Raw genomic sequence first — 25892 nt, 5'->3', positions numbered from 1 at the left:
TTACTTAAGGGTGAAGACTAGGAGATGGTAAGAAGAAAAGTACATCACATTGAAGGCTGTGCTGAATACATTAAAAATCCTCAACCAAACAGTTCCTTCACGATGCACAGGTTGTGCTGGGATCAAATTACATTCCCTGGGCACAGAAAATTTTTTTAAACAAGTATTCTTGCCCCAGCACCAACTATAGTGCGGGATTCATTTGTATTTGCGACTGCAGAAATGCTGTCACAGTTTGGGTTCTCCTAAAGCAGACACAAGACAGGCTCCGGAGTGCAAGATACTTATTAGGAATCAACTTCTGTGAAAGGAAGGGAGCAGAAACCAGAGTGAGCAGAAAGAGAAATCGGACTGCAATGCAGGTTTGACCAAGTCTTGGTCAGCTCTTGGGAGCTCTGGAGTGAGTGTGGCCTGTCACAGGGTCAGGCAGAAATGGCTGGTCTCTTTAGTTTGCCCTCTATCTGAAAGCTCTACTGTTTTACTCCCCTCCTCCCACATTTTATGTTTTTGATATCATATCTAACCTCTTTTTTGTGTGTTTGTATCCATTACCCTCTTATCATGGAAATAGATAATTTTTCCTATTTGTGGTCTTCTCTTTCTCCCTTAAATAAGCCCCTTTAGTATTTCTTTTAGGACTGGTTTCTTGGTGACAAACTCCTTTAATTTTTGCTTGTCTGGGAAACTCTATCTCTCCTTCCATTCTGAATGATAACCTTGGCAGGTAGAATATTCTTGGCTGTAGGTTTTTTCCTTTTAGCACTTTAAATATATGGTGCAACTCTCTTCTAGCCTGTAAGGTTTCTGCTGAGAAGTCAGCTGATAGCCTTATGGGGTTTCCTTTGTATGTAACTTGTCTTTCTCTTGCAGCTTTTACGATTCTCTCTTTATCTTTAGTTCTGGACATTTTAATTATGATGTGTCTGGGTGTGGGCCTCTTTGGGTTTATCTTGATTGGTGCTCTCTGTGCTTTCTGTACCTGGATGTCTGTTTCCTTCCTTAGGTTAGGAAAGTTTTCAGCTATTATTTCTCCAAATAGATTCTCTGCCCCTTTGTCTCTCTCGTCTCCTTCTGGGACGCCTATAACATGGATGTCAGTGCACTTGATGTTGTCCCAGAGGTCCCTTAGACTGTCCTCACTCTTTTTAGCTCTTTTTTCTTTTATCTGTTCAGCTTGGGTGATTTCCTCTAGTCTTTCATCCAGCTCGCAGATCCATTTTTCTGTATCCTCTACTCTGCTTTTAAATCCCTCTAGTGAATTTTTCATTTCCAGCATTGTATTCTTCGTTTCTGATTGGTTCTTTTTTATATCTTTCATTTCTTTGTTGATGTTCTCACTGAGTTCATCCATTCTTCTCCCAAGATCAGTGAGCATCCTTATGACTCTTTGTTTGAAGTCTCTGTTGGCTAGAATGCTCATTTTTGTTTCATTTAGTTACTTATCTGTGGTTTTGTCCTGTTCCCTTACTTGGAACGTATTCCTTTGTCTCCTCATTTTGTCTCTTTCCAGGTGCTTGTGTCTATTAGGTAGGTCAGCTATGTCTCCTGATCTTGGAGAGGTGACCTTATATAAATGATGCCTTATGAGGCCCAGCAGTGTGCTTCCCTCTCATCACCAGTTCCAAATGCTCCAGGAGTGATAAAGAGTTAATCTTCAAAATATATAAAGAACTCATACGTCTCAACAACAGCAAAAAACTAACAACTCAGTTAAAAAAATGGGCAAAAGACCTGAACAGACATTTCTCCAAAGAAGATGGCCAACAAGCACATGAAAAGATGTTCAAAATCATTAACTATCAGGGAAATGCAAATCAAAACTATAATGAGATATCACCTGATGCCCATCAGAATGGCTATAATTAACAACACAGGAAACAACAAGTGTTGGAGAGGATGTGGAGAGAAGGGAACTCTCATACACTGCTGGTGGGAGTGCAAACTGGTGCAGCCACTATGGAAAACAGTATGGAGATTCCTCAAAAAATTAAGGATAGAACTACCATACGATCCAGCTATTCCACTGCTGGGTATTTATCCTAAGAACTCGAAAACACTAATGCGTAAAGATACATGCACCCCTGTGTTCATTGCGGCATTATTCACAATAGCCAAGACTTGGAAGCAACCTAAGTGCCCATCAAGGGACTAATGGATAAAGAAGATGTGGTCTATATACACAATGGAATACTACTCAGCCATAAGAAATGATGAAATCCAGCCATTTGTGACACCATGGATGGATATTGAGGGTATTATGCTAAGTGAAATAAGTCAGAGGGAGAAGGTCAAATACCATATCATCTCACTCATAAGTAGAAGATAAAAACAATAACAAACAAACACATAGAGACAGAGATTGGATTGGTGGTTACCAGAGGGGAAGGAGGGAGGGAGGAGGGCGAAAGGGATGATTAGGCACATGTGTGTCATGATGGATTGTAGTTAGTATTTGGGTGGTGAACATGATGTAATCTATGGAGAAATAGAAGTATAATGATGTACACCTGAAATTTATACAATGTTATAAACCAATGTTACCACAATAAAAAAAAAATGGCTGGACTGTTGAATCTTGCCTTTCTCAGTCACCTGGTGTGGATTGCCCAGGAAAGACATGCCCTTGGGTGAGGTAGTTCTCTGGAGCTAAGGCAGACCCTGGAGGATCTGACAAAGTTGCTGTCAGAAGGAAGTGCCTGCTGACCACACTCTTCACAGATAGGCAGCAAGACCTTCCTTGAAGGAGGATCTGGGAAACTCATCTCCCTGTCTTTCAGAGTCTACCATTTGTACCTTTTAGATCTACTTTCCATATGTGCTTCAAGAGTGGCTCCTTCAAAATTGCAGTGGACCTCTCTTCCTGAGAAACATTTAGAAGAGGGAGGTAGTGGGAGTGCCCTTGCAGTTGATCTTGGGGCTGCAGTTGATACTCATCCTCTGCCTCCTTCCTATCCCTTCTAGATCCCCTTCACCCTGAGCCTCCACCTCTGCTGGCCTCAGGGGCTTACCTGATGGCATGACCCACACCCTCCTCCAAGAGTGGTCTGAGCCCCTGGCTACTATTCCTTTCTCAGACCACAGCTGGTTTCTATCCCTTTACTGTCACAGAGGCACCAAGCGGCTCCTATGGTTCCATTCACATTCCTCCCTCACTGTACGATAGCAGCCCTACTTCCTCTGAATGATCAGGGTCAGTTACCCTTGTCAAATGATGACCCCTCTTCTCCCCTGCTGGTCCCTAGACACAAGGAGCCCCACATACTAGGAAGAAGGCTTAGCTTATAATTCTGTGGGGTTCTCGTTGTGCCCCCTGGCAAAAGTGTGCTTTCTCTGGGGAACCAGACCTCTAACCCTGCAGAGTCCGCAGTTGTGGGGACAGGAAGCACAAAGCCCTCGTTGGTCATTGGGAGTGATGGTAAGTGTGGTCATTCCTGCTTCTATTCCTTGGCTGCAAGACCTGCGTATTCTCTCTCTTGGGGATACAGTGCAACATGAAGGTCTTTGATCCAGTGCATACACTGCTTCTTGGAGGATAGCACCCACTCCTCACAGAGTGTTGCCTATAAGTAGCACCTCAGCTCTGCATTCGGCAGACTGCTCCAATGCTCCATAAGGTTGCCAGCTTCTGAGTGGTGCAGTACATGATATGACCTGTGCATCACATGGTCAGAGGCCCAATTTCACGTCTTCTTTGCTGTAAAGTGGGTCCCCTTGTCTGGCAGGATGTTATATGGGATCTACTGTTAAAGGATTAAATACTCTGTAATCCTCTGGATCCAGCTGAGGTCCTGCAGGCAGGAAAGGCACATCCTTACCTGGAATATATGTCTATTCCTGTAAGAATGTACCACTGGCCCTCTTTAGATTGAAAGGACCAACTGTATCAATTTGCCACCAAGTGGCTAGCTGTTCGCCTTGAATTGTGCCATCTTGGGGGCTCACCACTGGTCTCTGTCGCTGTCAGACTGGACATTTGTCGATGGCAGTAGCTAAGTAAACCTTGCGGGGGGGGCCCATGCCATTGGCTTCATGGGTAGCCTCCGTCTCTGCTGCCACAGCCACTTTATTATTGTGTCCATCGTGCTGGCACTGGGGTGGCTGAGGACTGAGACTGGCTGATATCAATTGGCTGTGTCATTTTAATGGTTATTGTGTGTCTTTTCTCTGGTGGCTGTTAACATGTGAAACAAAGATTTTTACACTTCATCCCCACTTCTATATGTACATCCATATTTTTCTACTTCAAACCTTCTTGTTCTTAATCTTTGAACATTTTTCATTCTAGGTAAAAAGATGGCCGGGCAATCACTATTGCCTGTGATTCCATATATAGTCTAACCTTGGGCCACTTATTTTTCCACACAAAGTGGATGGCAGGGCGTACCACCTGAAGTTCTGCCCAGTGGGAAGACTTTCCCTACCACTATCTTTTAAAACCACTCCTCAGTGTGGCTATAATGCAGCTGCTGTCTATTTTCAGCTTGTGCCTACACACTGAGCCAACTTATCTGTGAACCAAACACAAGTTTTTCTCTCTTCCTTCAGCTGGTCATACCAGATTCCCATAGAGCTACAGGTGTGAGCTGAGGGATGGGAGGGGCGCAACAGTTTGGATTTGGAGGGGAGGGGAAATCCGGGCTACCTGCTCATGCAGGTCCTATGTGTATTTTGTTCTGGATACACCACTTTCATCTTACAATGCATTTTTGCTAGGTCTGCTCAACCTATGCTTCCTGGGTCTGTTGGGACCCAGCTCATAACGGGCATTTCTGGCCACATGGTGACACAGAATCCCATGTTCAGTTATTCCACGTTTACCGGGGTCCAGTAGTGCACAAGTTGTTTCTCAAAAAGAGTATAATTCTCTGCTGCAGGCGGCATGGCCTTGCTCCAGACCCCCAGGGTCCTGTATTGTAGTTCTCCCACTGGGCCTTCCTCGAACACTATGCAATGTTTTTTCCCACCGCTGACACCTCCAACACCATAGGGTCTGCTGGATCACTGCAGAACTCTTTCCTGCTCTGGCAGCCAGAGCAGTGTTCCTCAGTGTGGAATATTTGCCCAAAAAGCAAATATTCCCAAAATAGAATATTCACAAAATGGCTCACTAGGTTTTACGCTTCCCTCTTTGTCAAAGTAAGTGCAAGATGAAATAATTTGTCTTCTACTTCAGAGAAGATGTCCTGGCAGGTTCCTGAGCACTGGTTTCCTAAAAATTTTGCTGATATGCCAGGGCTTATGTCCTGCCCTCTGCAGCACATGTATCTGATCAAGGCATTCAGCATGCTAGCTGCCTCTTGCTTACCTGCTCTGATCAAGGTACTGCCATCAATGGAACGGAACAATGTAATGTGTTATAGGAAGTCCAGATGATCTAGATCTCTTCAGACTTCACTATGACAGAAGATGGGAGATAAGACCTACGGAAAAACTGTAAATGTATGTTGTTGTTCACCCGATGTGAATGCGAACTATTTCTGATCTTCTTTTCTGCTTAAAATACTCATAGTGGTTTCAGTTTTCCTGACCAAATTCTTACTGATACACTTTATAACACTGCTAAAACTAGCATTAAGGTTCTTATCTCTAAAAGATATTCGATTGGAACAAATATTAAACCTTAGGTAAGGGGTGGAATTTCTAAGCTCAAAAAGAAGAGAAGAAAATAAGAACAAAAAAAGACATCTAAATATCCAAATTACATAAAAAACTTTATACCAAAAAAGCACTGAAAATAATGAACTAAGCGTAAAACTCAGGATACTATTAAAAAAACAAAAAGAATTAAAAGTGATAAAAAGGAAATAATAAAGACATAAGCAATAGTAAATAAACTAGAAAGTAAAAAAGTAGTAGACAATAAAACAATGAGTCATTTTGGGAAATAAAAAGCAAGTAAAACAATTTTATTTTATTTTATTAATTAATTTTTTGTGAGGAAGATCAGCCCTGAGCTAACATCCGATGCCAATCCTCCTCTTTTTGCTGAGGAAGATTGGCCCTGAGCTAACATCCGTGCCCATCTTCCTCTACTTTATATGGGATGCCACCACAGCATGGCTTGATGAGCAGTGCATCGGTGCGCGCCTGGGATCCGAACCTGCGAACCCCAGGCCACCGATGCAGAGCGTGCGCACTTAACCGCTATGCCACCGGGCTGGCCCAAAAGTAAAACAATTTTAGAGGAAAGCTATTGAAATAGACATTTTTAGGGGGCTGCCAACATCCATTATCCTTCATAAAAAGAGGTTCCCAATTTTCTTTGTGGAATTACCTTTCTTTTATTATGGGTTGTTTTGGTGGGAGAGTAATTCCAGGCACCTGCTTTCCAAAACGGAAGTTGAGAAATCCATACCCAGCCTCTCTCCATTCCCTTCTACAGCCCAGGGACTGATCAAAGAGTCTCTCTCTAGTGTTTGCCTTGAGTTAAGTGATAACAGAACAGAGGAAATAGTTGGGAATTATTTATTGCAGCAGCAGCGCACTGGTCAGACTGTTTCGGCCATAAGATAAGCTTCCTGCGATTCCTTTTGGCCTTCTTGAGTATCCTCAGTTCTTAAGCCTAGTGTCTTAGCCTCCTGTCAAAACTGTGAACATCCTATTATCTTCCAAGTGAATTTTCTTTTACTAAAGTTAGCCAGAGTCAGTTTGGTGGCTTGTCACTTAGAACGTTCAGTGATAAAATCATGTACAATTTATCAAATAATCTGAAGATGTGGATAAAAATTTCAAGGAAAATAGATTATCAGAATTGACTCAGGAAGAGAGAGAAAATTCAAATAAATTAACAGCTAAGAAGAAATAGAAAAGTTAAAGATTTTAACCCCCCAAAGGCACTGTTTTACCAACTCTTTTAAAAACAATCATTCCTCTGTTATTTAAATTTTTCCAGAACACAAGAAAAAAAGGAAAGCTCTCCAACTTATTAGCAATACTCTGATACACTAATCCAAAACTGGATAAGCTGAGCCTCCGAAAGAAATCTATAAACTAATCTTAATTATTAATATACACGTAATGATCCTAAATAAAATGCTAGCAACCCATAAACCACTGCATATTAAAAGAATAACATATCATGACCAAGTGGGGACCATTCCAGAAATATAAAGATGTTCAACATTAGGATATCTATTGATATAATTCAGTATATTAAAATCTTTAATTAAAATAATAGATTAAATAAGAGAATCTGTACAACTATATCATAAGATATGGAAAAGGTGTTTGATATGAGTGAACACCAATTCTTAATTTTTAAAAAGTCAGCAATCTAGGAAAAGAACAAATATCATTAACCTGATACAGGGTAGAAACCAACAGTAAACACCATATACAATGGTGAAACACTAGAGGCAAACCATTAGAGTCTGGAATAAAATCAAAGATGCTATATTTCAATATTGTTGTTATTATCGGAGGTAATAAGCATGAGAAAAATGATAAATATTGGAGTGGAAGAGACAAAATTGCCATTATTTGCAGATGAAATGATTGTCTACTTAGATAAAATTAATTGAAAAACTATTAGACCTAATGTCAAAGTTTATTAAAGCAACTGGATACAAAATCAAAATAAGAAAATGACTTTCCTATTTGTCAGCAATTAACAAAAAGAAAATGTAATGGACGGCTCACAATATACAGTTTATATCTATACAGTTTATATCTCTTCCCTCCCATCTCAGTGAAAATAAATTCAAAAATAGAAATAATTCCATTGCACCATTGAAAAATGAAGAGGGATTCCATCAGCAGGATATAATTGGTGAGGAATTACTGGAAGATGTACAATAGAGAGGAAGAGATTAACTGCAAAACTTAAAGAAGTTTAAGAAACCTTAAACTCATACAGGTGACGAGGTATCCAGAATAAGGGAGACCATGAAATAAATAGAGACTGTGGAATCTGAGAGAAGTAATGGGCCAGGTCACCAGTTAACTAAAGGGCGGAACAGGTGAGCCAGTCCCCCATCCGGGGGCACTTCCTTCAGCATCTGCTCCAGGATGAAGCCCACAGAAGCTCTCTGCAGCACGTGTTCTAATCTAGCACCCCTTGAGTGCAGCCGGGGCAGGAGAAGCAGGGAAGCATGCCAGGCTCACACAACCTCATGGGGTTCAGGGAAGCTCTGCACTTAAAAACAAGCTATGGGAGGCCTCACATCCCACCCCACCCCTCTCCTACACAGTCAGCCACACAGAGCTCTATAGTCAGAATCCACACAACCAGTAGGCGAAGCACAATAAACAGAAAAGTAAAGACCAACCTCATTATGATTATAGGTGCAAAAGTGCTAAATAAAGTATCAGCACACTGATGCAAACAAAATCTTCAGTAGGATTCAGCAGTCTGTTAATAGTAACGTTAATACTTATTTGACAACTGTTTTACGCACCCACACATATGTAGATAGGCTGAAATAAATAAGTAATTATGTTAATGTCATAATTTCAGGGTAAGAGGCACAAGTTTAAATTCAAAGATGCAAAAACTCTGTGGTCTTAACTTTGAATTGGAAATATCAGTATGAACCATGATTTCTTTTTTCTTTCTAAAAATATGTACCTCCTGTCTCTGTCCACTGATATAGCCTAGAAGTCATGGTAATCCAGAGGCAATGACCACTCCTTAGTGCCCAGATTGTGTTCCTTACATACCATTTCCTACTAAAGGAAACAAGGGCTCCTTGGAGAAAGGGCCGGGGCAGGAAACGTGTAAGATAAGTCAGATAGAGACATCTTGTGCCAGAAAGCAAGGACGCTATCAGGGGCCAGTGAGTGGTATCAAAAGACATGGGACCTAACTTGAAGGGGCTCTCACAAGCCAAAGATGAAACAATTTAAGCATTAAAAAGGACAGTAATAACAAAGGAGTGAAATAAAATAAATATTAAAAAATAATGAGGGAAAGTTCTTTATTTTGGCTAATAATTGCTGAAGAAATGACCAAATTAGCATATCACCATTCTTCCAACCCCTTATGAACCAATGAACCTAGGTGATGATCATCAATAGCTGTGAAAGCTGTCAGGTGAAGAACTGGTGGGGAACTTTCTAATAGATGGATCAGGCTGATACACTGGTCCCTCAGATCAATCTGAACACTGCCTGGAGAGAGACAATCAGATGTTACGTGTTTCCTCACATGATGCTACAGGAAGTATTTTTGCAAAAAAAAAAAGAAGAACCTGAACATAATCATTTCCGCAAATCTCACTACCAGTTAACCAGCAGTTTACAGGAAATACAAAGGATAGAGAAACATGGTTTATAGCACGAAGACTATGGCAAATTCTACTAGATAAAAGTCTCAGTTTCTTCAACAAATACATGCCATGAAAAAAAATAGGGAGAGGAAACTGACAAAGAATCAAAGAGACTTCAGAGACACATCCATCAAATGTAATTCATGGACATAGTTTGGATCCTCACTTAATCAAATTAACTATTAAAAGACATTTTTTAATTTTTTTGTGAGGAAGATCAGCCCTGAGCTAACATCCATGCTAATCCTCCTCTTTTTGCTGAGGAAGATCTGCTCTGAGCTAACATCTATTGCCAATCCTCCTCGTTTTTTTTTTCCCCAAAGCCCCAGTAGATAGTTGTATGTCGTAGTTGCACATCCTTCTAGTTGTTGTATGTGGGATGCTGCCTCAGCATGGCTGGAGAAGTGATGCGTTGGTGCGCGCCTGGGATCCGAACCCCGGCCGCCAGCAGCAGAGCACGCGCACTTAACCGCTAAGCCACAGGGCCAGCCCAAAGACATTTTGAAATAATTTGGGAATATTCTACATGGACGATTATTAACTGATACTAAGGAATTATTACTTTCGTTAGGTATAATAATGGTTTTGTGCTTATGTTTAAAAAGTCCTCTGCTGGAGATTTATGGATGAAATGCTATCTGGGGCTTAGTACAAAATACTCTAGCAAAAAACAAATATATATAAATATATAAATAATGAGGGGACAGATGAAGCAAGATTTGCAAAAGCTGGTAATTGTTGAAGCTGGATTATTGGCACATAGAGGTTAATTGCACTGCTCTCTCAACTTTTGTTTATGTTTGAAATTTTAATAATAAAAATTTTTTAAAAAGAAAGTCACGAGTTTATATTAATGTTTCCAATTTAATGGCAACTTGGCTAAGTCCTTTTAAAATTTTGTTCCAATAAAAAGTTTTTCAGCCCTTGCTCTTCTCTGTCATTCACAACATCTCCTTAGCAAGTATTTTAACTAGATTTCCTAGCCTTTTAGTAACACAGCTGGATGTATGCCTCCTTAGATCTCGGATCCCAGATTAGGCTGTGCTTGTACCCTTTCTCTTTTTCCCACATCTCTTTGTAATATCTTTGTCCATCATTCTATAGTCATTTGTTGACAAGCAGAATCTTAATGGACGGGCAGATGTTCGAAGTATAGAGAATAGCTTAGTTCAGTTCAACAAATACTTACTGGGCATCAGTTTGTTTTTACAGGCACTGTGCTAAGTGCTTAGGACACCAAAACACATAAGACGTAGTTCCCCTCTTCAGGAGCTTACAGTCTAGTGCAGATTTCTCAGTTGGGGTTCTGCAGATGTCATTAGGGGTTCTATGAGAGGTAGTTGCTAGGGGTTCTAGAAGAGACTGGAAAAAAAATTTTAAGTTTTGAATTTCCTTCTCCATGCAATGCCAGTGATTGCAGTGATGAACAGTAGTTAAGCAGCCCTGTTAATAATTGTGCTGGAGGTCGTTCACCTAGATGGCAGTGCTCCAAACGACTGTGCTCCTTTGATTGAGTCCATTCTCAGTTTCTGATGCAAGATGGGGGAGGCTGTTGATAACTGGTGAGTGCAGAATTGTAAGGAGAGAGGGATGATAGACTGATGGCATCAGCCTCTCCTTCTTGACCCATCTCCTATCCTCCCCCAGCCTCCCTTTCCCCAGAGCCAGGTGAGAGCAAACACGCTTTCCTGATGATAGAAAACCAAGGGGTAAACTTGAATTCTTAGGAAAGACTCTAAGTACTATGACTCAGATGCCTCCCTGCTGCTTTGTAATGTTGTAAATATTGCAAAACATGGAGCTTACAGGTTAGAAGTGAATTGTATTACAAAGATTTCATTTTTCTTTTGTGATTTACTTATTCAGCTTGCTTGTTTTACACTTTATTAGCAGTGTTTTACAAACATGACTTAGAGTCCAGTGTGGTGATTTTTGAAGATGAAGTGGGAGATGGAAGAGAATTTCAGGCCTAGGTAATTCTGATAAAAGTTAGTAATGACGAATCACAACGTAAAAACGCAGCAATGGCTGCAGCAAAAGTGATAAGGCACAACTACAAATCACAGTAAAGAAGCAAATAATTTTAAATGGTCTTTGGAATCCAAGAGTAAAAAATTGGTTTATCACCTTATTAAAAAGGTCCATAAGGCAAGTTATTAAGTAGCAGAACATTTTTGCTAAAAAAGGAAAAGGACCCATAGTTTGTAAGAACCTCACAATTCTAGTATGTAAATTTATAGAGACTAAAATGCTAGGATAAGACATAATATAAGAAACTAAAAAGTTTTCACTGTCAAAGTTTAATAAATTGCTATAATTAATGACATGTCACGTGACGCTGAAGAGATTTTTGTGTAATAAACCAAAAAATAACTTCATGGATGGATCAACAGATTTCAACAACAAATGTCATATGGCAGCACTTGTAAGATACGTCTGTTGTGGTGAAATTCAAGAAAATTTTTCTGCTATAAAATGCTGCCCCAAACAAGCAAAGGCCAAGATACATTCACTATTTTGCCTTCACATTGGAAACAAAGGCGCAACTTGGAGGAAGCGTGTTGGCATTGGCACTGATGGTGCCTCATCAGTGATTAAAAGCATTTCTCCCTGAGAGGGTTCACTTTCATAAACAAGAAAACCCTGATGCACTGACAACACACTGCTTTCCTCCCAGAGAGGTGCTCGTGTCACACACTTTTGGAGCTGAAATGAAAAAAATTCTAGATGATGCTATAAAAATAGCCAAACTTATTAAAGGCCAGTTCACTCAAGAATGTTTTAAATACTGTGCAAAAACCTGGACAAAGACCACATAAATCTCCAGCCACATGCATAAAATCTGATGGCTTAGGAGATCATTTGCTCTGCGGGAAGCCAGCTGCCATGTCATGAGAATGCTGCACTCTGTAAAGAGGCCCACATGGCAAGGAACTGAGTCTTCTTGGCAACAGAGAGCGAGCATTGGCTTGCGAGGCACGCGAGTGAGCCACCTCAGAAAGTGATCCTCCCTCCCCAGTCATGCCTTCAGATGCCTGCAGCCCCAGTCAACATCTTGACTGCAGCCTCACAAGAGACCCTGAGCCAGACCCACCAACCTAAGCTGCTCCTGAATTTCTGACCCACAGAGAGTATGCAAGATAATGTTTATTGTTTTAAGCCACTAAGTGTTGGGTAATTTGTCACACAGCAAGAGAAACTAATACAGATTTTGGTTCTTAACAGAATGTTTGAGCTGAAAAGTGAACTGTGGGAATACCTTCAAGAAAACAGTAGGCTAGATTTTGCCAAATGCATTGAAGATCAAGAATGGCTGCACAAACTAGCCTACTTAGCAGACATTTTTCATCATACAAACTAGTTGAACAAGTATCTTCAAGGGCCTGGAGAAACTATTTTTATTTCAAGCGACAAGATTCTTGGTTTTAAGTGGAAACTGAATCTTTGGAAAAACCCTATGGCAAAAAGGAATCTTGAAATGTTTCCACCGGTGCTGCTTGCATTTGAGAGTGAGGGAGTCTCGAGTCTCAAGTTGAGACCAAACAATTGGGGGAACTGCAGAACAAAACTGAACCGTGTTTCCCTCCCCTTTAACACAGGTGTATGACGGACTGAGGGCATCTTTCTCTGAACCTTCTCCTCAGCCTGAGCACCTGACCTGGAGAGAAGAGGAAGCACTTTGTGAGTTGATGATTATAAACATAAGATGAAATTTACTGACTTCCCCTTTACAAGTTATGGATTTCTGTGAAAGAACATCCTGCCATTCACAGGAAAGTAATCAACATTTTGCTGTACTTTTCAACTTTTTACTCGTGTGAGCAAGCTTTTTCTTGCCTAACAAGCATTAAGAACAAAGACAGAAATCATCTCATTTCAGTTGAAAATGAAATCTGTGTATGCCAGTCTCAAGATCAACTCAGAACTGAGCATATACATAGCAAAACACAAGCAAAGATGTCATTCTCAGTTAAATTTTGTTATTTTTTAGTTTCAAAAATAACACTTTTATGCGTATATAGGACTATAAGAGAGACGAACAATCATTAAAATCAATTTGCAACTTTTACTAAAGGAAAAAACAGAAGTTTCCTCTCCCACTTAATTTGCATCAGAGTTCATATCCTTTGTGAGGAGATGGAAATTACGGAGTAAGCTAATAAATTGGGAAAAAATAAGCAGACTCACAGAAAAATATCCTTCTCTACTCAAAAGGGCACTAAATTGCACAGCAATGTGAATCACTGAACTATACACTTAAAAATGATCAATATGGTAGTTTATGTTATATTTTACAAGTAAAAAAAGAGCATTGACAGTTACTATTGGATCATTATGTCTACAACTTGTTGATAATGTTAACCTACCAGGATATATATAATTTTTATGCAGGGGTTTCTGAGACATGAAAATTACTTCAAGGGTTTCTCCAGGGTAAAAAGAGAGAAAAAGGCTGGTCTAGTGGATGGGAAATGCACCTTTTCCAAGAGCAAGGGAAGCAAGGCAATGATGGAGCAGAGGGACTGTGTACAGCACAGGAGGGGAATAAGAAGGTCTAACTGATGGAGAGATTTTGCTTTAGACTTGTTGCTAAAGGAAATGGGGAGCTATCTGGAGTCCTGAGGATGGCTATGGTATGAGGAAACTGTTTTAGTACGGCCAGTAGGTCACCACGAGCAGTACAGATGGGAGGAAGAAGTTAAGCCTGGAAGCATTTATTCTGAGGCAACAAAGATGCTCAGAATGTGACAGGATGTTGTAGCTCACTGTTATTATTTCTGGACTTTTGAATTCTTGTAGATTATATTGGGTGATTTGGGGTAGGAATAACACAAGGAAGTGTGGTAGTGACACCAGGAGGCCTGTAACAGCAGTGCAAAGTGCAAAGCTACCTTAGAAGGAATTAATAGAAATTGATAGCTTTGGAAAAAAGAGACTGCAACCAAGGCTGGTGATAACAATGACAGAGAAGAGGGAGAGTGCTCAAGGTCTGAGTTCAAAGATTCAGACACCAGGATTATGATGCTACCATGAGGACAAACAGGGAATTGGGATGATGAAAAATTCGGGAAGAGGATGGGGGCAGCTGAAAATGACCGAGGACTGTGAGAATCCAAGGTTCTAGTTTGTCCCTCTAACTAGCTGGGGAAGTTACTTCACTTCTCTGAACGTTGGTTCCTTATACATAAAACAAAGGGGCACCAGGTAATCTGGAAGGTTCCATAAAAGTTCAATAGTTTCATCACACTGAGTTGGAGATAATAGTGGCATACCAAATGGAGATAGAAACACTGAACGTAAATGTTAAACGACACGAAAATTTTTTAGGAACAAAGCGAAATAGAGCAGAGTAGTTATGAATAATTCTACCTCTATATGATGTACAGAATTTAATGTACACTTATCAAATCTGAACAAAAAATACATTCATCACATTCCTCTTATATATAGATAGGACTGTTAGATCCTTTCTCAAGAAGCTTATACTTTAGTGTAGAGGACATACTGTGACTCCTAATGTTTCCATAGAGAAGGTTACAAAGTTCTTTCAGAATCAAAATAACCCTCTGAAATAGGTACCACTCCCCACCCTCTTTCAAAGAAGAGGCGGTCGACCCTGTCCAATATCAACGTAAGGTCTCAGAAATTCGGGTGTAAAAGAGACCAACTGAACTGAATAAACAGGTGGTCGCTGGCTTTCTCTGGGAGAGAAGCTTTAGCGGGAGCTGGAAACAGACAGCAAGGGCTTAAAGAGAGAAGGGGAGGGAGCTTGTCGTGGAGACGGTGCGCCGCCGTCGGTGCTCGAAACCTACTCGACAAATGCATGAACTATCTGGTACAAAAGGTAAAGATATGGTTTGGCTTTCCATCAGATAACATAGTTTCTTTAAAAGTATACATATACACACGCGCGCGCGCATTTTTTCTTTAGTGACACCGCGGGACAAAAGCACGGCCCGGTTCAGCCCACAACCGCGCGTACTCAAAGGAGCCGGCAGAAACAAGAGACTCGGCAGAGCCAGAGGAGCCCTCCACTGCGTTCCCACGCGGCCAGACCCACGGCGGCACAGCCGCGGGAGCGGGCGACCACCCAAGGAGCGCGGGCACCCCCTCGCAACCTGGGAAGCAGGAGGCATGCCCGCCAGCCCGCAGCGCAAACCCCCGGGCCGCCGGGAGGGGGTAGACCCCCGACGCCGGCCGTCACCAGGGCAACAGCGCGCGGCACTTCCTGCAACGCCGCGAGGCAGAGGACGCCGCCATTATACGTCACTTCCTCTGTTCGTCGGGAGGCAAGTCGACGTGAGTGTCGTAAACTAGTGGTTGAAGTTAGATATTCTTGCTGCTCTTCCGCCGCTGACGGCTGCTTTGGAAAGGTGACAGCGGCACCGGTTCCGCCGGTGACCGGCTTGTATTTGTAAACCGCTTGTTCGAGTGCCTGGTCATTTCCCCCCCGCCCACCTTGTGCCAGTACGGTGGCTGAGGAGGCTCGCGTGCGGCGGAAGTACCGGGCGGTGGGTGCGCGCACCCGGGCCGGAGGCGCACGTGGCCCCGGTGAGTGGCCGTGGGGAGCAGGGGGACCGGAGATGCTGGGCGCGGAGCCCGCTGCGGGCGGGAGGGACGGAGGGACGGCGGCTTGGGCGTGAAGAGCGCGCGGCCTGCTGGGGGAGGAGGGACCAGCCAGGGGCGGCGAGGCTGCCTAGTGGTCGCGGCGCTCGCAGGGCTGTGGGGAGGTGACACGCCTCTCCCTTGCGGGTCCTCACTGGCGGCCTGGCCGTGGGCGACGTGCAGGGCTGATATGATGATGCTTGTCCCCTCATACGGGGTTCGGGCTGAGGCTCAAAGGAGGTAGGTGGTGTCCCCCGAGGCCACAGTGACCGAAAGGCGCGCCGTTGTTCTCTCCAGGTAGGCTCGAGCGAGCATGTCTTTTCGAGGCGGAGGTCGTGGGGGCTTTAATCGAGGTGGAGGCGGCGGCTTCAGTCGCGGGGGCGGCAGCAACAACCACTTCCGAGGTGGAGGCGGCGGCAGTTTCAGAGGCGGCGGCGGCAGAGGAGGATTCGGACGAGGGGGTGGCCGCGGAGGCTTTAACAAAGGCCAAGACCAGGGACCTCCGGAACATGTGGTTTGTACGTCAGCTTCAAAGCTTAGCCTGCTCGGGGGTGGGGGGTGAGTGGGGTAGGGGGCGGATGCGCTGGGTTTGTTATTAGTGAGTTTGGCGGGAGTCAGGTGCTGAGAGCGATCCCGCAGCTCTCCTCCGCAGGGTGCTGCGTGGTTGGGGAGGCAAGTCTGTGGAGATGCTGTAAACTGACTTATAATCCTGCTGTAGCATATAAGGGGAGCAGGAAAGCTCAGGGACACTTAGAATGCATCATGGAGGTGGAACTTGAGCTTGGGCTGAAAAGAAGATGTTAAATAGGTAATGTGTGATTATGCCTGTTGTCCCCATTTCACAGGTAAGAAAACTGTCGTTCAGAATTAAATTTTTTTGCTAGGGTTATAGTTAGTGATGAGTGATCAGTGAGTGATATATTTGAGATACAAAGCCAAGTTTTCTGGCTCCAAAGCCCATGCTTTCAGTTACTACTCATAAGTAAGAGAAGTGAGGGAAAAAAATTTGCTTGGAAGGCAAACTACAGAGGGGAAGTCAAGAAAAAAACCTAATTAGAGCAGTTAGGGGGTAGTTATCAATGAGGTGGGATGGAATCTTGAGACAGAGATTTGACAGTAGCAGCCTACATCAAAGGGGAAAAAGGATGAACAGAGTCTGTTATAAGGAATAGGCTGGACCAGGATGGAAGATGGTTTGAAGAGGGCAATGGCTAGAGTCAAAGGTCCTAGCCCACAAGCCATCACAATAGTCCATGCATGTGGCATTGAGAGCATCGTGTAAGTGAGAAGAAGAAGGAGGGGGTAGATGGGAGAGAGACTTCAGTGCAAACAGACTCAGTAGAACTTGGCTAATACTGGGAATAAAAGGTTCCAGGTTTTGAGCTTGGGTGATAGGGATGGAGAGTTGGTTTTGAAGGCATGTGGTAATTCAGTTTGTGGTGACAGTCAGTTAAAAACAAAAGTAGTTATTTTGAAATTCCAGACTTCCCTGAAAGAGATTCCAGACTTCACCAAAAATTGGTGAAGAGATGGTTGTGGGAAGTCGTAAAAGGAGAGGAAAAAAAGACAGGAGAACAACAAAGACTGATGTACAGTTAGGGATTGGGGAGAAGGAAGAAGAGACAGTAGATTGAAGCATTTAATCAAATAATATTATTATAATAAATAACTGTTATAGGTTGAGTGATCTCAATGTGTGAGGCACTTTTCTAAGCACCTAATCCTCACAATACTATGTTAACATGTCGGTACTGTTATTAGCCCTATATTGAGGATGAAGACACTGAAGCAGAAAGATGAGAACCTTACCCTAGATCACGTAGCTAGTATGTTGTGGAGTTGGTTTACCAACCCAGGAAGGCTTTTCTGCCTCAGAGGAGAACAGATAGGGTGAAATCCCAGGTAGCCAAGAAGAGAGCTTCCAGAAGAGGTTGGTCAGTATCACTTGAAGTCGTTTTATATTTTAACGTTTTCTTGTCCTGTTTCAGTATTAGGAGAGTTCCTACATCCCTGTGAAGATGACATAGTTTGTAAATGTACCACAGATGAAAATAAGGTGCCTTATTTCAACGCTCCAGTTTATTTAGAAAACAAAGAACAAATTGGAAAAGTGGATGAAATATTTGGACAACTTAGAGATTTTGTATCCTTTTTAATTGGAAGACCTCGTGATCTCATTGAAAGGTTACTATTTCCTTTTTCTGGTGCTGAGTATTGGTTAAATCAGACTTGCTGCTTCATTAAATTGGACAGAGTATTGCTAAGATTGGACCATAAAGGAGAATCAAGAGAGGAGAATGTATTGTCAAATATATTGAAAAGATAGGCCCTATAAGTGTGACTTCCTTTCTAGAAGGTTTTAGAAATAATTGCCATTTGGATAAGTGCTACAGGATTGAGATACTTTGCTTGGGATGTGCCGATGCCACTGAGTGGTGTGGTGGAATTGGAAGTTTTGAAACAAAAACAAAACTCATTTCCTCCTGGAAACTCATTTCTTAATTTTCCTAAATATTTCCATGTATTCTAACCTCATTGTTTTTAAAATTATGTGTGAATTCAGAAGGTTACCTTCTTTGATCTTAATTGCTTATTCCTTAATAAAATTAATAGTATTTTTCAGTTAAATTGTCAGAAAACATGAAGGCATCTTCCTTTAAAAAGCTGCAGAAGGTGAGTCAAGCTTATGATCCCTAGGATCCTCGGTTTTATAAGTGAGTGGCCCCTTCAGGACAGTCCTACGTAGAGCGCTTGAGACCCCCCAGTGTGTCACTAGGCGTGCTCTACACTGAGATGTTCTGTGCTGTAGACGCTGAACTTACTGATCCTTAGAAGTCCTTTAATGCAGGCTTTCAGAAAGTATTCCTTGCTCACAGTAGCAAATTCTATGACGGCTAGAGTATGTTTTTTAGTTTATGTAGAACTCTCTTATTGAAAAGCTTGCGTGACCAAACATTCTAGGTAAAACATTAAATTATAAAACTTACATTGAAGTCAGATATTAAGTGGTTTTACAGATATTTCAATAACATGATATATGCTGTGAAGAAGAAAGGTTGCTATGAGAATGTTACTGTTGGGACCACATTTAGTGTATTGGCTTTCTGAGGATGGGAGCTTGAAGCTGAGTCCTGAAAGGTGACTAGGAGTGATTCCCAAACCTGGTTGCACATCAGAATTATCTGGGGGAGCTTTTAAGAAGTTGTATTTCTAGGTCCCACCCCTAGAAATTTGACCCAGTAGGTTTTAGATAGGTAGGGACAAGGGTTCAGTTTTAAAAAAGGAAAGCTGGATGATTTTGATATCGTTAGGCTAGCACTTGGGAACCACCACGCTAGTCAGAGAGGAGGAGGAAGTGCATTACAAGAGAGAAAAGAGTATGTGCAAGTCTCTGAGAAACTCAGGCACCTTAGGGATCCAAAAAAGGCAGAGGTACAGCTTGGACATAGAACATTTAGGATGAGTAGAGAAAGTTGTGAACTAAGACTGGAGAAGTAGGCTGGGGCTAAATTACTTAAGGCCTTCAGGTCATGGGAAAGAGTTTAGACTTTAGTTTTAGTTTTGCTTTTAAATATCAGGGCAAATACGGGTTAAATTTATACTTAAAAAGAGCACTGGAAAAATAAAAGACCCCTGGAAGGGAGTCAGTGCTGTATGTGAAGGGGCCGGGTTGGAGGCGTTGCATCAGTCCTGGAAGAGAGGATATTTTGGACTAGGGTAGTGACAGTGGAAATGGCGAAAAGTGGATGGATTTATGAGGGCTAGGAACCAGAATTGATAGGTCTTGGTAATCGATTAGCTATTGAAGTTGAAGTAAAAAATATCACCATCTTTCAGATGTGTGATTTCAACCTGGTTGTGGACGGTGTCACCGTTTACTGAAATGGGCCACACTGGAGGAGAAGGGAATGAGGGGGAAAATACTGAGTTCAGTTTTGGACATAATTTTTTTGAAGCACTTGTGAGATATTCATATAGGAGCTCGAAGGAAGAGTCTGGACTAGAGAGAGAATTGGGAAGTTGTCATTGTACACACAGTGTATGATACAGTCCAGGAAAAAAGAATGAGAGGAAAAGAGCTTTGGGGCACCTCCTAAATATATGTGTTTGTTAGTGCAGGCTGAGTAGGAACCGCTAGTAAAGGAGGAGACACACCAGGAGAATTTCATAAAAGAGGCATCACAAAAGTCAGGAGAACAGAATGTTGACAAGAGGAAGTGCTCAACTGTGGCAAAATGCTGCTGCCAAGCGTTCACTGGATTTAGCAACATGGAGTCCACAGGTCATGGAGCCCATGGGGTGGTGGGCCCAGAATCCAGATGGGAATAGGATATGTGCTGGGGACAATGCCTCATTGCTAGCATATGGCTGCAGGCTATAACCCTGGCAAGTACCCACTGGGAAACTGCACTGCTTCAGATGGGCCTGAGAGCCAGGCTTCTCATTTGGTGACCTGAAAAAAGAATTTGCCTGTAAAACTACTTAAATTTGATCTGGATGCCTGCCTTTTCTCACTGCATTATTTATTTGAGGGTTTACTGTTTAGTGTTCATTCTACCTCTCCCCATTTCTGGATCCACTGCTTGCTCCCTCCTTGGCCAGCCTAGGTTATTATAATAGTCTCTAGACCAGTGCTGTCCAATTGAATTTTCTGTGATGATGGAAATTCCTGCCCAGTACAGTAGCCACTAGCCATGTGTAGCTGTGGAGCACCTGAAATGTAGCTGCTGTGATCAGGAAGTGAATTTTTAAATTTACTTTTTTATTTTTTTTTGTGAGGAGGGTTAGCCCTGAGCTAACATCCGTCGCTAATCCTCTTCTTTTTGCTGAGGAAGACTGGCCCTGGGCTAACATCTGTGACCATCTTCCTCTACTTTATATGGGACACCACCACAGCATGGGCTGACAAGCAGCGTGTCGGTGTGCGCCTAGGATCCGAACCTGTGAACCCCGGGCCGCCACAGGGGAGCACGCACACTTAACTGCCGCGCCACTGGGCCAGCCCCAGGAGTTGAATTTTTTTTTTTTTTTTTTTTGTGAGGAAGATCAGCCCTGAGCTAACATCTGCCAATTCTCCTCTTTTTTTTGCTGAGGAAGACTGGGCCGGCCCCCAGGAGTTGAATTTTTGATGGTTAATTAATTTAAATAGCCACATGTGGCTAGTGGCTGCCATGTTGGTCAGTGCAGCGCTAGACAATATTTTTGAGAGCATGGGCTCTAAAAGGAAGAAGAGTGATAAGGTGATATCTAAAGAGGGATTCAGACATCTTGTAAACAATACATCATAGTTTTGATGCGTGTTTTGTGTAAAATTGTGAAATATACCCCATTATACTTCATTGTGAAAAATACCCTCTTTAACCCCAAATATAGAGTGGATTTAGTTTCTGTATATCCCCCATTACCTTGTATGTTCATAAATAGTTATTGACTTGATCCTTTATTAAAGTCTTCAAATAGCTAGTATGTCAGTGCTTTATTTTGAGTTTCATTGCTAAATTTTTAATAGTTTCGTTTTTCTCATGGCAGTTCTGTTGAGTGAAAATGTAGTTAACTTTTGAAAGGCATTATCTATTTCTAAAGAGAAATGAGATTGAATGGGTCTTGGGTTTTGTTTATATGCATGTAATGCTTTTTGTGTGCCAAAGGTTAAGTGCTTTATGTACGTTGTTCTTTTGATTCTCACAAGGACTTTGTGAGGTAGGTGCTTTATTATCTTAATTTTATAGACCAGAAAACTAAGGCACAAAGAAATTAAGTCCTTACCCAAGGTGACACACACAGTAAGTACAGTAGTCCCCCCTTATCTGCCATTTTGCTTTCTGTGGTTTCAGTTGCCTATGGTCAATTGTGTCTGAAAATATTAAATGGAAAATACCAGAAATAAACAATTCATGGTTTTAAATTGCACACCATTCTGAGTAGCTTAGTGATATCTCTCGAGGTCCCATCTAGGATGTGACTCCTCCCTTTGTCCAGCAGATCCATGCTGTAGACACCACCCAGCCATTAATCGCTTGGTAGCCGGCTGTCTGAGTTATCAGACTGACTGTCGGGTATCAGTGTTGCGGTGCTTATGTTCAAGTCACCCTTATTTTACTTAATAATGGCCCCAAAGCGCAAGAGTATTGATGCTGGCAATTCGGATACGCCAGAGAAGCCATAAAGTGCTTCTTTTGATGTTTTTAAGCTCTACAGTAACTTTTATTACAGTATATTGTTATAATTGTTTTAATATTATTGTTCTTGATCTCTTACTGTGTCTAATTTATAAATTAAACTTTATCATAGGGATGTATGTATAGAAAAACATATTATATATAGGGTTTGGTGGTACTGTCTGTGGTTTCAGGCATCCACTGGGGGTCTTGGAACATATCCCCCACGGATAAGGGGGGGACTACTGTAGTAGGATTGGGATTTGAACCCAGGCAGTTGTGTAGGTTCTTTTTTTTTTTTTTTTTTTTTTTTTTTTTGTGAGGAAGATCAGCCCTGAGCTAACATCCGTGCTAATCCTCCTCTTTTTGTTGAGGAACACCGGCTCTGAGCTAACATCTATTGCCAGTCCTCCTCCTTTTTTTCCCCCAAAGCCCCAGTAGATAGTTGTGTCATAGTTGCACATCCTTCTAGTTGCTGTATGTGGGACGCGGCCTCAGCATGGCCGGACAAGCGGTGCGTCGGTGCATGCCCGGGATCCGAACCCGGGCCACCAGTAGCGGAGTGCTCCTGCTTAACCCCTAAGCCACGGGGCCGGCCCTGTGTAGGTTCTTAATGATTATACTGTACTACCCCCCAGGTCATCACTCTGATTGTTTCTATCACATTTCCAGTTTTATATAGATCCGTATAAGCTGCTGCCACTGCAGAGGTTTTTGCCTCGACCTCCAGGTGAGAAGGGACCGCCAAGAGGCGGTGGCAGGGGAGGACGCGGAGGAGGAAGAGGCGGAGGTGGCAGAGGTGGCAGAGGCGGTAAGTTATTTGTGGGGGAAAATTTCTAATGAGATTTCGAAGTTGCAGCCAATTCATGTAGTACACTTTAATTTTGTATATAGCCAAACCTCCCTTATGTTTATTTTTTTTTTAGTAAAGCAGTTTTCAAATCTTGGCAGATTGCCATAGTAATAAGGCTTAGTTTCAATAACTTATTTAAAAAGAAAAAATCTAATAAAGTATATTGTGAGGAATTTCATCTCTTTGGGTTATTCATGTTTTGTTGGGCATTTTATAAAGGATAAGATTATCTTATTGAATTTTAGTTTTTTAGTTAATGTCACTTAGTTAATGTCATTGATTATGTGCTGAGAGCTGGTCATAGATTCTTTTAATATCCGTGTATATTCTTAAGTATTCAGCAAAGCCTCACAAGGTAGGTGGTATCTTTATTTTATGGATGAGGAAATAGAGGCTTACAAAAGTTAATTTTCCCTAATAAAACAATTTCCAGCCCAGAAGTAAAACCCGTATTTTCTATTTTCATGTCAAAGACTGTTACCAATAAATTCATGCTTTGATTTCAGTATTTTGATATATGTGTTTCCCCAAAGCTTTCATCATTCATCATTCTGGGCAGCTAGATGACGAGCAGGGCTGGGGATGGGGTGGGGTGCAGCACTGGTTGTGCTTAGATCTGTGACTGGTGGTGGATGAGTGACAGGAGGGTGGGCAGAGCCGAAGAGGGGAGGAAGAGGAGCTGAAAACTGGGGTTGGACTGCTTCTGTGCTGGAGCAGAGAAGAGAGAGAGCTGTTTTCACCTTTGCCTCTCTCAAGTTAATTATTTCACTCTGTAAGTGTACTTTTTTGGGTCTAGGTAGCTAAGAGATAATCTCTTAAGAGATCTGAACATATTTCTTCCTTTAGTATTTTTGGGAGTGCTGTTTTGAGAATTTGATGAATGGAGACCCCCTCATTCCCATTCTATATTCAGTCTCATATATAACATTAAAAAAATTCACAACTCTATAGTTTATTTTGTTAAAACCTGTATATATTATACTAGTACTTTGAAATTATGTTTTTGTTTCCTCTTTTTATAATTTCTCCTTGTATTTATTTTATTTTTTTTAATTTTTTCCCCCCAAAGCCCCAGCAGATAGTTGTATGTCATAGCTGCACATCCTTCTAGTTGCGGCATGTGGGACTCGGCCTCAGGATGGACGGAGAAGTGGCGCCTCGATGCGCACCCGGGATCCGAACCCGGGCCGCCAGCATTGCAGCGCGCGCACTTAACCACCAAGCCACAGGGCCGGCCCTAATTTCTCCTTGTATAATTTATCATTCCTTACAAAGGTAGCCCCCAAAATAAGTAAAAGTGGGGACTGAAATAGGAAGCCAAATATGTGTTGGATAATAGAAAAATGCTTTAAAAATTTAAAATTTCAAGGCTCATTAACATGCGAGCATCCGTGATGGTCCATGTGCAGCTCAGTTAACCTTCAACATTGTATTTATTGTAGTATCCCCTGGGCTTAACCACCCATATCTGCTACCTTTAGTTCTTAGGATGAAAAGTCATAGGTTAAGCAAAAGACTATTTACCATAAGCAGAGTTGAGGTTCTCATACATTTAACAATAGGGCTTAATCGAACCTTAAAGTAACAAGCTTTTCTAATTCGTTAAAACAGAATACTTGTTTAAAAAGTTGTAATCTAGAGTTTGAGGCTGCTGCTCGATTGGGAAACTACTACAGTTTCTTTATTTTTATCTTTTAAAAAATTCTGCAAGATAACATATGCGAACCTATATTTATTATTCTCTTTAATTGTGGGAATTGTACTGATATTGTAGGCTTATCAGAATACAGCAGGCTCCAGTTATTTCGTAAACATTTCCTTTATTCTCAGGTGGCTTCAGAGGTGGAAGAGGAGGCGGAGGCTTCAGAGGAGGAAGGGGCGGTGGTGGTTTCAGAGGTGAGTGTGGAAAAAGTCTTTAAATGACTGAAGTTCTAGAATTGGTATTGTCTACCACTTTTTATTTTTATTTGGGTTTATTTCTGTTTGCCGGCAAGAATAGAGAACACCATGGAGTTCTTTGCTTAGCCTAATTTATAGCTTCATTTTACATCACTCTTCCTTGCTTTTCTCTTTGAATTTTTCACCTACTTCTAATTTATTTTGTTGTATTATTAATTTGAAAAAAGGTATAATATGAATGACAGTTAATTTGGTAAAGTAGGTTTGCTAAACATTACAAGAACTAATGCTGATTCTAAACCAGAGATTTGTGTAATAGTGAGTGCTATTAAAAATGCATTTTTCGGGGCCGACCTGGTGGCACAAGCTGTTAAGTGTGCGTGCTCTGCTGCGGTGGCCTGGGGTTCGCAGGTTCGGATCCCCGGCGTGCACCGACGTATTGCTTGTTAAGCCATGCTGTGGCGGCGTCCCATATAAAGTGGAGGAAGATGGCCACGGTTGTTAGCTCAGGACCCATCTTCCTCAAGAAAAAAGGGGAGGATTGGCATCAGATGTTAGCTCAGGGTTAGTCCTCCTCACACACACAAAAAAAAAAAAAAAAAATGCATTTTTCTGTAGCTTTAATACTTTCATTTTCTCTTAATCAGGGAGAGGACATTAAGTGTAACAGTTGACAGAGAAACTTCAGCAGCTGACTTCTGCATTAACCTGCACGATCTTCTTCTGTGGATCAGAAACTTGTTTCTGGAGCACTTCGTGAAGAACAGGTCATTTTATGACCGTGGAACTGAAATGTCAACGTCATGCAAAAATAAGTGCAACAGAGTAGGCAGATTTGCTCTAAAAGTATGAACAGGTGTTTTAGTGTTTTGTACAATGCTTGGAACTCTGGTTGCTTAATAAATGGACAGTTTTTATTTGAAGCATATTTGAATTTTTAAAATAAAGTGTTTTATTCCTTTAGGTTATTTAGACCTGTGTTTATTAAACCAGAGCTATTTTTGAAACTAAAAGGAACAACGAAAGCTTAAACCCAGTGGACTTTAGATAGAAAAAATGATTTGTTTACGTATATAACTGATCTTTAAAAAAATAGGCTGGCGGAGCAGT

General features: G+C 41.8%; 1 protein-coding gene across 2 annotated transcripts; it reads left to right on the top strand.

Annotated features, from left to right (window-relative positions):
* The first annotated feature begins 15556 nt into the window (after positions 1–15556).
* Positions 15557–25745, top strand: GAR1 (GAR1 ribonucleoprotein). 2 transcript variants are annotated; one of them, XM_087437742.1, is made up of 7 exons: positions 15557–15818; positions 16174–16390; positions 17861–18015; positions 18486–18545; positions 22703–22841; positions 24714–24779; positions 25430–25745. In XM_087437742.1, exons 2-7 carry the CDS (start codon positions 16186–16188, stop codon positions 25441–25443), a joined length of 639 nt encoding a protein of 212 aa, XP_087293868.1. In that variant the 5' UTR covers positions 15557–15818; positions 16174–16185; the 3' UTR covers positions 25444–25745. The 2 variants fall into 2 exon arrangements, with proteins under 2 accessions (XP_087293868.1, XP_004426640.1); XM_004426583.3 differs by having other exon boundaries at positions 15558–15818; positions 16170–16390.
* The last annotated feature ends 147 nt before the right edge of the window (positions 25746–25892 follow it).

The sequence above is a fragment of the Ceratotherium simum genome, chromosome 12, assembly GCF_057802395.1.
Source record: "Ceratotherium simum simum isolate JZ-2026a chromosome 12, ASM5780239v1, whole genome shotgun sequence".
Taxonomy (NCBI): domain Eukaryota; kingdom Metazoa; phylum Chordata; class Mammalia; order Perissodactyla; family Rhinocerotidae; genus Ceratotherium; species Ceratotherium simum.
This window is presented reverse-complemented; position numbering and strand designations above follow the sequence as displayed.